This window comes from Battus philenor, unplaced genomic scaffold (genome assembly GCF_028537555.1).
Source record: "Battus philenor isolate CCGP_79_NKW_IND1 unplaced genomic scaffold, ilBatPhil1.0.hap1 SCAF_7, whole genome shotgun sequence".
Lineage (NCBI taxonomy): Eukaryota > Metazoa > Arthropoda > Insecta > Lepidoptera > Papilionidae > Battus > Battus philenor.
In genome coordinates this window covers 12532206-12544632 of record NW_027181737.1, presented here as the reverse complement: position 1 = coordinate 12544632, position 12427 = coordinate 12532206, and the positions used below count along the sequence as shown (strand labels likewise).

The following is a 12427-nucleotide window of genomic DNA, read 5'->3' as shown; positions in this document are numbered from 1 at the left end:
AGAAATGAATATAAAGTGTGATTTCACTAATAAAAATATTAGTACTATATGAATGATCGAGAAAGTTCGGCTTGGTGAATCAATTTTCTACCAATCATCGTTGTACAAGGCATCAGAAAGAGATGCCTATATAAAATTACCAAAGCGAAAGCGAGAGAGCAAATACAAAGCGACGTGGTTCTACGTTACGCTAGTTTCATTGCAACAAATTATTTACGTTCAAATCGAGAAAGTATTTTTTAAAATGTGTTTATTAATTTTTACTAACAATGACGGTTTATTTACACCGAATAATATTTAAAACGTATTCAATTTCCAACATAAATGGATAGCTTTATCGGTACGATAATGTTCGTATCAAAAAAACAAAGACAAAAATACTACATTGTGTTTGACTACTTTATGGCTTTGTGACTTGTAAGCTTCTAATTTTAGTACAAATACCCTAAATACAGAATATAGACTTGATCAGAATTCTTGACAGGTTTATATTCGATTGCCGAATTTACGTAAGGACACATAATGGTAATAAGTCTGGTTTGACTTGTTTATAGCGCCTGCTCATTTCACGGTAACGTGTTTTAGGATCCTGGTTAACTTATCATTTCTTGGATTGTATCGTGAATTAATAACTGTGTAATATAAGTATCTAAATACATAATTAATCTTTTTTAACGTAGATGCAGGTATCTTCCAACCGATCCCGTTGAATGTTGAATGAATTTTTAAAAGACACTATCAGTACTGGACAAAATTGTTTATCCCGGTATCTTTGCAAAACTAACGTTTCTAAATGGTATGGATGTGCGCTATATATATATGTTTCTAATAATGTAATTAAATTTTTTGATAAATAAAAGAAAAAAAGACATATATATTTGTATTTTTTTATTCTAAAACTAATACCTCGTACAATTCTGCTTAAAAAGTCGCCTATGCCGCTATAGTCGAGTGGTATATGAAAACCTTGAATCTTGCCTGCGTTACGGAATATAAATATAAGTTTTATGAATACATATTACATTGAGTTACTATATAAAAGAAAACAATGAATTTATTGCTCAAATGTCCTGTTAACTTTATGGATTTACGGGTTACGGTTGAGTTTGAGGGCGGACAGCACTTAACTTTTATGGTAACTAAGTCTCCCATTCTTTGGGAGCTCCAGACTGTTCTATGGAGTGTCGCAAAGACTCTTGAAAGAAAAAAAATAATGGTAATTATATAAAAAAGTCAAAGTTTGTGTACGGAAATAAATTTAAAAATTGCCTATTGTTTTACACTTGAATATTTGTCTAAAATGCGTATGGAAACGGTTACGCAAAGGTTTTAATAAAAAAATCGAAGGCTCTTTTCGAACTGATTGTGCCATCTCCATTTCTTTATCGGACTACTAGGCGTAGGCAAAAGTTTCATTCATACATTTTTGACATATCCAAAAGTCGAACTAAACGGTTCAACAGCTCGTTTTTGGTGAATTTTCCCCTCTGTCTAGAAATTGTAAATAGATATAAAGACTCTATGTTAGAGAAACCCTGTAAATAAAACTATTAAAAAAAACCACGCCGCATCTACCGGCTCGCCACTAGATAACACTAGGTCCTATATATATTTGCGATATAATATATTTACATACTGTATTGAAAATATTTCTTTACATACATTTAAATTGCAAGTAGTTAGAGGTATACATGTAAATATCATAGATAATGTGCATCGTAATAAGTGAAGGACTAACATTTGCGTGCCGGACATTTCAAATGTTCAATATACACGCTCTTTAGCACGCAGTAGTTATTGCTACATTTACACGTTTGTAATTTGTTCACCAACTGCATGAAAATGGATAAAAATTTATATAAAAACAACAGATAACGCGACATGAGAGTCGAGTTTATGTTACTACAAACAATATATTTTACAGCTGTAGATAAATATATATATGTAGTATAATTTTAAAATTGGTAGACTTATTTTAAGAAAACACCGTACAATTTACAATAATTAAATTCGTTTAACTAAACTAACAGCTTTGGATAATTATTCCCGAGTCGATGTGTGTGTTCATTGCTTCGAAGAACCATTCCCCGAGAGTAGATTTGTGCTCTCATTGCTACCGGACAACTACCGGACCCTAAGCTGGAACTGCCTATACCTTCATCCGATATCCGACGTCGGATGTTTATACGATCTTTAATAAAGTATACTTGATAAACAAAATGTCTAAGAAATGCACGTTATATCTTCTTATTATGAGTCTAGATATACATTATTAGCATAGATTTGGAGCAATCCAGCTTGACTCTGTGTAGATGGTGACAAGTCCAGAATAATGGAACCACTAAGAAAAGCAGATCGCGTCAACAACACCAACCCTGTCAAAAGCCATGCAGAAAAGATCGGCAAGAGGCAAAAAAATTACTTAAAGAGTTACCGGAGTCCCCATTCATTGTAGATATTAATGGGTAGGAATCCTACATAACACTGTCCGCCTTCTAGAGGCAGGGTATCTTGAACCTCCAGATTTCCCTCCAGAACCCTAAAAATAAAGAGACCATTCTCGCCCGGTCTCAATTATCGCCGCCTGAAGTATAAGAAAGTGTCGATGATTTTAAAACCTTGTAATACTAACACCGTATTATTAAATAAAAACAAAAGAGCTATATGAACAAAGAAAAAAAATCGTTTCACAATTTTTTTGCTGTTTACCTTCGAACAACGTTTGTGTAAAATCATAAACATAAGTACCATTTGCCCAGTATTACATTTTTATAATAAAAACACAAATAGATAACAAATCTATTTAACCTAATTGTTTCTATATCAGTAATGGTCCTCGTAATTTAGGTGTAATGAATAATCTGTCAAATGATAATATCAGAAATAGCGGTTGATATCTTTATATATACCCTATTAAAACACAAATATCATTAAAATTATATTAATTATAGTGATAGACAATCAATATTAGCATATAATTCATAATAATCCAGAGATTAACTAAAATCTTATGTCTCAAAACCTATAAGATTATAATTAAAAATTATTAAAACTAACATAACCGTTTTAATAAAAAAAAACATTAAAGTATATAGCTACGCAGTTTTTCAACTATACCGCTTTTAGCTGAATGTCTTTATCGTTAAATGTAATTAATTCTTATCGCACTCATTTGTTTTAAGGGTTAATTGGAAACAATAGATAAAATTTTAATCATTTTTTGAATACGTTATTTGGCATTAATTCACCAAACGTTTAAATACGTTTTTTTTGTATTGTTACAATAGGAAGCTATATGTTAGCAGAAGGCGATGCGGTGTTTGACTACAAAATTATGATTTAGGAGTACACATCTGGCCCCAAGCCAAAGTAATGCATTAACTGTACAAAGCATTGAAACATACTTGCGTTGAATTTTTTTGAACACACGTCCATTGCCGCTCTAGTGGTATTTGCAGATTCCGTAGGGTAAAGGCGGCAGCTCATCTCTATCCTGCACTTAATCTAAGACCTGTTTTATGGTAGCAAAGCTCGAGGACCTCGACTTGAGCCACTGTACATTGTTTGTATTAACATTATATAACCATTCATATATATATATTAGAATGTATTCCCGCGGAAATATTATACCATTCACGGAATGTTTACATTCTGTGTTGCAACATGTTTATAGCGTGTGTAAATCAGACGAATCCTTTAATTTATACAACTTGTCATGTCGTCTTCCGCTTTGGTTTAATGAAACTAGTATAGATGTTGACTTGTATAATACATAGATCCACAATAAAATCGAACAGCTCGATATTTCCAACGCCGGCCTTATGTCTACGAGTAGTGCGTCTGAAGGAAGGACAGCACGTTTAGTCTAGAGAGCCGCCACAGACTTTCTTCACAAACTGTAATAATGCATAACACAATAGCGGAACAAGCAGATGGTTGGTGTAAATCCGACTCAATAAATGAATTAGCCCCAATCGTATATTTTTTAAATGCAGTAACAAATTAGTAAGTGAGCTGCCCCCAAATTCCACGTATTATTTATCTTTTGTAAAGACTAGTAGCGTTATCTGTCGACCTTACAAAAAAAAAGCCGTGTAATTTCGTAGGAATAATCTAACAATTTAAAATAATGACATTCCTACCGATGAACACATTGTCGACGGACGGAACAGAACGGCATATTTCCCTATATAAGATATATACTATTATATAGATATTTCAGTCAAAATCACTCTGCCAATTCGGGCAGTATGCTAGTATGTTATCGTGACTTATGCAACGATAACATGCCGATATAAAGATAACACCATTCTACTTTTGCACACCCATTACAAATATACTATTTATCCTTATCTAAAGTATAATAGGTCCTGTACCTTTTTCATGTAAAACGTACATAAACATATATATTTGTTTGTAATAATGTATGTATTTGTGTGCAAGTCCTTAGTGTATTATATTCTGAAATATATAGTATGTAGTTTTTTTAGTATGTACACTTTCAACTGCCTTTTCCTTCATGTCCCTCGTCTCATTTAAAGGTTGTAATGGCTGCATAAATTGTTAAATTTTCAGTTATTATCTATTTTTATTACCTTTCCTTTAAGATGTATTTTTATAGCTAATTTTGGTATTCCTTTAAGATGTTTTTAATGGTTTATTTTGGCGTGAACTGTGCATAAATAAATAAAAGAACGGGCCGAAAAATATATTTTAGACTTATAAAGTAAAAAAGTTTTTAATATCAACTTTTAAAGAAAAAAAGCCAACGTGTTATTGACAGATAAATATCTATGTCATCTTGGCAAGTAATCAAAAATAGCAGACCTATTAAAGACAGATGTCACTAATTTTTTTTTAATTTGCCATTTCTAAATTGCAAGCACAGGCAAATTTATAAATAATTTTACCAGGGATGTAATAAAAATTGGGAAATGCAATAATACAACATAGAAACAAGTTTATTAGGCAATTCTACAGAGAAAAGTCTTCCTTGAAGTTGTAATCATCAGATTTGTTTAAAGTTGTAAGAGTAACGTTTTCCAACACGTCCGCCAGATTCACAGTCTGTTTTTCAAATTTCTTTTGCTTCTTTTTATCTTTTTTAAACTGCATCTTGCGAAGTTTATTCTGCTTTGTGTTGCCTTCTATAAGCATTTCCGGGTCGCCTTTTTCCTTTCCTTGTGCTTTGTCACCTTTCTGCAACTTGGATCTAATGTTTAGTTTTTTGGGAAGCAATGAAGATTCATCTTCGTCCACTTGCATTTCATCTTCCAAAGCAGCTTTGACAGGTCCTGTGCTTGTTATCTGTAAAAAAAAACTTCTGTCTTTAAACTATTCTATATTTAATCTGTGATTTGTCTTGATTTTTGATTTCTATATTAATTCTTGAGTAATCTGTGACCTAATGCATTTCTTGGACAGAGACAGTAAATACATCTGAAAACCCACCAACAAAGAGATTCGAAAAGAATTTTTCAATCAAATTACATGCATTAAATAAAACTTAATATTTGAAATTCTTTAAAAAAAAACCAGCCGCGTGTAAAAACATCTCTAGAGATCTTTACTGTTGTTAATGCCCATTACAGTTATCTGTACCTTTAACCACCTTATTACCGCATTTAAAAGTGCACTATATTAAATTTTTAGACAAAAGAAATTTAAAACGCTAAATGTATAATGTATAATGCTAATTTCTTGGAAGCAATATCTAATGTAGTACTATCAAAACCGCGACCGTTTACTTAACATTCCGTAGAATACAGTAAAATGCGTATCCGTCTAATTGCCTTTTTGATAAAAATACAAAGAAAAAAATTATATATATATGTTAAATATTATAAAATAGAAACTTCGCCATAATTGAAAATACGGGCCATGATCTAAGAAACCACAATGAACTCGGTGGGGATGTTTCTCATAGTTTATACAAGATGATTGGCTTTAGACATAAAAGCTTTAAAGGGATGAATATATAGCTCATGGTTTGAGAAATGATAATAAATAATAATAAAAAGTGAAAAGTGTTTTAAAAATTTGGCTTATAATTAAAACATATTAAAATTAATTATCTACCTGCAGAATTTGTACAGCCAGAAGTTATTGGCTTGTCGCATTTCAATGAAATGAATGTAATATTTTTCATAGTGATCACGTTATACATGATGATTATTTATAATTATAAAAGCTTCAGAGGAGTAAATGTTACACTTATTTGTCAGAGAAGCTTTATATACCTAGAAAAAAAATTAAAACAATATTGCATTCATACCTTAATGCCTTCAACGTCGTCTTTTCCTTCTTGCAAAGCATTAATAGCTTCAGTTTCCATTGATTCAAATGACTTGATGTCAAACTCTTTGGCTATCTCAGAGACAATCTTTGCATCAACATGCACATCCGTTTGTTCTTCCGGAGGTTCTGTGAAGTACCGAACCTGGGAAAATTACAATAGTAAACAAAAAAAAATGAGGAAGTTCATAAAAGGTATCTGTGAAATTCGGGTAAATTGGACGTGGTGAACTTATTTTAATAGAAAAGATCATAAACAGAAATTTAAATTTTGAGAACAATATTAATTGTTTTCCAAAATCTACACAATATTGCTACACATACTACCTTTGATCATCATAATCATTTCAGCAGTAGAATGTCTTCTCATTAGAATTTGGATTCATTAATCCACCCTCCACCATATATTTCCAATAAAACCGATTACAGCCACCCCATTTCCAGCTCCTTGTGTCATCTATATTCGATCAAGTAGGTTGAATAACATAAACAATTTATTATAAAATGACTAGTCTTTTAGATATTTTTCTATATTATTGTTACTTATATATTATTTGGTTATTTTTTATACATAAACTAATGTAATTTTATTCTGAACTCCCGTGTTTTAGTCTCCACTATCAGTGGTCCTAGTGTCTCGAGGTAAGTCAGTTTGTCTAAGCTGATATGATTTGACTGCAGGAGGGCATTAGCTGCATCATCATATAGTTAAGTTGGTGTTTAGTTAAATAGATTGAGATAATTGAGCTCCGCCTTAACCAAGTGCTATAAGTCATTAAAACAATGTCATTAATATTATACCGGTTTTTTTTTCTTGTTTGCCAATTAATCTGTGACTTATAGTTTTTATACATATATATACATATATGTATATATATATGTGTGTGTGTATATATATATATATATATAGACTCCTATATTTTAATTAAAAAAATCAAGTCGTTTTATCTCCAATATTGAAAATCACAGATAACAATCTTGTACGAATTATTTTTTTTCTATTTTTCCTAAACGAACATGTTTTTTTTAGCTGTAAACAATTATTTGTGTTACAAGTGTCAACATACCTTTCCAGTGTTCCAATCGTTGAGAAGTATCCTTGCTGCTGCCTCCTGATCCGGCACACCGCCCTTCTTATACCTGCCCATACGCGACGCTAAGCTTGCGAAGAACTCCTGGAATGTTATACATTTTATTTAATAAAATCGACACTATGATAATAGTAAAGTTTATCTATAAGCAAATAGTTATTTTATAATTTAGCCTATGTATATTAAAATCGTTATATTGTATATTATATTAAAAATGACATACATAAATTAATATGGACATGCTTCAAAATTATATGTAGGTTTATTGAGTAAATGAGTTTTCAAATAAAAAAAAATTGAAAATTAAAAGAAAAAGTGGACATGTATTGGTTGAAGAACCAACCTTATCCCAAAATCATTTGTTTTTAAAGAATAGATATCATACGTTGGTATATAAAATTGTATAAATGATTTCTCACCTGAGGAGTACTAAACTGCGGGACAAAATACAAATCGACAAGTGTTTGCTTGTGGGCTCGTTGTAATATCGCTGTCGCCGGCGTCACTGGATCTTTGAGGCTGCCTACCCTTATTGCATTCTTTAATGCTACCGAAGCATCATTGTCTGACCCTGTATGAAAAACTATTCCAGGACTATCAAGGATCTTGATCTTTGAGTCTAGTTGTACCGTTTGCATTTGCCTGGAAAAAATAATATTTCTTAAATTAAGTTGAAAAAAAATGATAATAAAATTCCAGGAAACTTTTCACTTATTATTAATCACAGCGTATATGCTGCCTCTGTTGAGACTTGGATATGAAAATCTTTTCTTCGATTATAGATTGTAGAGCTATGATAGTAAAGGTTTAGCTCAAAATTAGGTATAATTTTATACTACATCTGGAAGCAAGTATGAACTGTTCTGTGTGGAATATAGTAATATAAATCTCATACTGTTTTACAGGCGATCAAAAGTAATCAACACAGTCAACCAGATTTGCAAGTTCAAATAGCAATAAACATATGACCACTTTTGGCCATAAGTGTCTGAAGTGTAGACCGGCATAGAACTAGGTTGTCGGAAATCCTTGGAAGTAGGCTTTAAATTGTTTTTTTTTTGGAAATATATGTGAGAGGCTTAGTTAGCAGTGGACTTCCAATGGCTGAAATTAAGTTTATAATTACTATTTGGTGGTAGAAATAAAAGTTCTGATGATGACGATATACAATAATCTTTCATAAAAAAAACCTTTTAAAACACTTCTAATACAAAATTGAGCAGTGGTAGCCCAGCGGTAAAGACTGACTTACGATCGTAGGTCGAGGGTTCGATTTCCGGGACCCAATTTTGCATATAATTCACATTGTGTGCATTAATAATATGGGATTGCCACTGCTCACAATCAAGTTTCCAGAAGATGGGCAGCAGCGTTCTCTGCTTACCATAATACTAAATACTGCCATCGTAAACTAGCTTGTCAAGCGTGGTGATTATAGTTTATCCCCCATAGATATGTTTGGAGGAGGCCTAAGCCTTGCAGTGTGCGTCTGTGGGCTGAGGCGACATACAAGTATTAAAAATTAAAATATCTGTTTGTATTATAAAAATATCCCTTTTTATACTACATGCATAAGAATATATTCATGGCAAATATATGAAAAACATTATTTTTTTATTTTCGTATGTCTGTCTCTTTCAGCTAATCTTAAATCTACTGGAAGATAGCTGATGTAATAAGACGTTATTTAGACCATTTTTATTTTAGAAATATTGCAAGGCATTTGGGGGACAGCTAGTGAAAACATAATTTTTAACTTACTTAGTAACACCTGGAGTACTTCCAACATTACAAGCTTTGGATCTGTTCAAACTATTGATGATGGAACTCTTTCCAACATTAGGTAGACCAACGACACCAACGGTTATCGATGTCTTGATGCCCTTATTACGACAGTAATTACCTAAAAGACTCGTAAGGAGCTCGGCCCCAACACATGCTGATCCTGTAATAATAAAATAAAGAATTTTAAAATGTACATAATAAAATCAAAATTACACAAAACACAATTTTTTTACTTTTTAACTATATATTTTTATTAAATCACATACTTATATTACATTAGTTATTATTATATATGTAAATATACAACCTAGAAATAATTTATATTGCTAAACAGCCTTCGCTGTGTTAGCTAGTCCTATATGAAAACACTTTTGTAATAAAACACAGAAAGCAAATGGGAGGAACTATAACAAATTTTTTAAACAAAAAATAATATTTGGTAAATATGCACATAAAAATCTCTGGTTATATATATTACCTTTCATTTCTTTTTCTTTAACTATGTGTTTCATTTTCCTCCTGCCTAGGTTATGTTGCTGATCTTGTGTAGATGCTTTGAATGGAACTGTTGGTGCAAACCTTCTCAAATATTTCAGCCATGCTGTGAGATTTCCACGTGGAACCAAATCTGCTTTGTTAAGTACTAATACCAGACGCTTTCCAGATTCTCGTACTGCTTCCTCAACTTGGATACATCTTGTTCCTTAAAATAAATTAAAACTGTGAGGCATTGGACAGCAAAATTGTTTTTCGAAAGCAGTATGAGAAATTGTTTCAAAAAACCATTGTCTGAATTTTTAGCTTTTGTTGGCATTGTCGGAAAAATAATAGGTATTATAAGTAAATTCTCTAGTTTACCAAAAATGTTTGACCATGACTATGATATATTAAACCAGCTTAACAGTTTGGTTGCTACACCATGTGAAAACTCCAAATTAGTTTTTCTCAAAAACCACAACACAGCAAGTTTCAGGATCTCTTCATTGCTCCACAAGAGTATTGTAGTGATGATAGCATTATTATAAATTAATCAAAGAAAAAATGATTTTAATTTTCATAGAAAAAAAAACTATGTTTATTGTTCTTTTATAATAAGACAAGAATTGTTATAATTGATTGCTTTTTTCTAAATGGTAGTGTTTTATTTGACAACATTAAGTCAAAATATGTCTCGCAGTTTTCATGTCTTTTTGCAAGAATTGCTTAACAATCAAAAAGTTGATATTGATTATGAAAACAAGGGTTGATTTAAGCCAACTTGTTTAACATCAATTTAATCGCACTTTAACTAAGGAAATTTCAACTAATGATTAGATTCTTTCTCATTGATTTCATGCATATATTTAAATAAACCATTCAAAGTTGAGATATATTTTATTTAATGCTTGCATATGAATGTAAAATAAGGAATTTAAAAATGACCAAAGGGTGGTTCTCAATGTTAGTTAAATTTCTTTTTTTTTTAACATGCACAATGCAGGATACTTATATGATAATAAATAGTAAATTGATAACTTGATATTTATTATTTATTGATTGATAACTTTTGACCTGATGATGATTTATAATTCCATTTAAGTGGCATTTGTACACTTGCAAGTTCCAAGGTACAGAGCACAGAAGCAGCTAGGTCTAAAACCTCTGTTAAAGTACCCAAGATTAAGGCACCTTGGCAGGGGCTGCTAGACATTACCATTTTAGAGATCTCTTGATGATGGTTTCACAATAATATGAATCACAATTGTTAACATTCTGTAGCATTAATTATAGGATATGCGGAAAATTTATTTATGATTACAAAAATGAAAAATCTTGGTTTAAAGTTGATATTAGAAACTATAAAATATTTACCTAATGGATCTCTAGCATCTACAACTTCTAGAATCACTTCAGCTTCCGCAATAACCTTTTTAAATTCTCTGTAATAAGTTTTTAAGGAATTCTCTTGCTGTCTATCTTTTCCAAATTCAACATCACCATTTGCACCTTCACTCCCTTTGAATGCATCATGAACTTTTCCTCTCGCTTCTGCATTAGCTACCTATAAAAAATTAAACTTCCTTTATAAAAAAAAACAGATAAAATAAGATGCAGTGTAATTAGAGATACAACCAAAAGTTAATGTTGAACACCTGTTTCAGTCAACTAAAGTAGAGATAGTCGGACACATCATGACCAAGACTTTTAAGAAAAATGTTGCCAAATAGTCACCAAGTGGTATTCCAGAGATGAAAAAGATAGGGAGAGTCCTTAAATCCACCACCAAGATATTGTTGGAGGATGATTACTTAAGAAAGAAGGTATATGAATTATTGATAACAACTAAACCCATAACAGTAACTCAGAAAAAGAGGCCAATAAATTTTAAAAATGACATACTATGGTAGGTACAATTTTATGCCAATAAAAAATCTTCCTCTTATTTTTGGGGTCAATACATTTTTTTAAATAAAAAATCGAATATAGATAAATACCAAAGTATCCATAGCAATGGGTTTATTTTTCTTTTCTTCTAAAGCCTTTTGCTTTTCCAATTTGGCTTGCTCTTTCTTCTTCTGCCTTTCATCTTCTTTATGTTTTTTCACAGCTTCAACTTCTTTCAAAATGTCTTCTTTAAAAGGACAAACATTTGGAATTTGAATGGGCTTAGTTCTCTTCGATTTGGGATTTTTCTTCGCCTCTTTTTTTAACTTTCTATTGTGTTCTTTTACTTTCTTTTCAATTTTATACCGCAGACGTGCTGGTTGTCTTTTAGATGGTTTTTCTAAAACCAAAATACCATATTAAGAAATTGTAAAAAGAGAACATTTTAGGTTGAAAAAAACGCTTAAAAGTTTAAAGTATACACATTACATTAGAAATATTAAAGATAGATGAATTTTGTATGAAAATGTTAGTGTTTTAAAAGTATTATTTAAATATGAATCTTACTTAATTTAAACTTCGCCATTTCAGTTTAATAGAATACTTATTATAATAAACTTTCTTTAATTATAATGTTTTGCGGTTAATTAATATACAACATAACCGCATTTAAGGCTTTACACATTATTTTGACACTTCGCAATGAAATGACATTTCGTAATATCAACACGTGCTTTTAACGCTGTTGCCCGCATAAAAAAATAGGAAAATAAGTTTTACACAACTTTCAAAATATTTTCTAATTTAATGATATTTACCGTAACAATTATATTCTAATACTTTAAATATATATATTATGAAAATTTTGACGTTCGTTATGATTCTTACTAATA

At 31.1% G+C, this 12427-nt stretch overlaps 1 protein-coding gene across 1 annotated transcript; it reads right to left on the bottom strand.

Annotated features, from left to right (window-relative positions):
* Window positions 1-4943: 4943 nt before the first annotated feature.
* On the bottom strand, window positions 4944-12209 carry Ns1 (Nucleostemin 1). Its single transcript, XM_068774267.1, has 9 exons — window positions 12102-12209; window positions 11645-11934; window positions 11022-11211; window positions 9649-9873; window positions 9147-9330; window positions 7805-8027; window positions 7362-7469; window positions 6275-6439; window positions 4944-5307 (listed from the first exon to the last, which is right to left on the bottom strand). Exons 1-9 carry the CDS (start codon window positions 12118-12120, stop codon window positions 4975-4977), a joined length of 1737 nt encoding a protein of 578 aa, XP_068630368.1. The 5' UTR covers window positions 12121-12209; the 3' UTR covers window positions 4944-4974.
* Between the last annotated feature and the right edge of the window lie 218 nt (window positions 12210-12427).

Coding starts and splice junctions, on each gene's coding strand:
- Ns1 (XM_068774267.1), bottom strand. Junction 11,212..11,644: donor CCATTGCTATGGATACTTTG/GTATTTATCTAT, acceptor AATTTTTTATAG/GTAGCTAATGCAGAAGCGAG. Junction 9,331..9,648: donor TAAAGAAAAAGAAATGAAAG/GTAATATATATA, acceptor TTATTATTACAG/GATCAGCATGTGTTGGGGCC.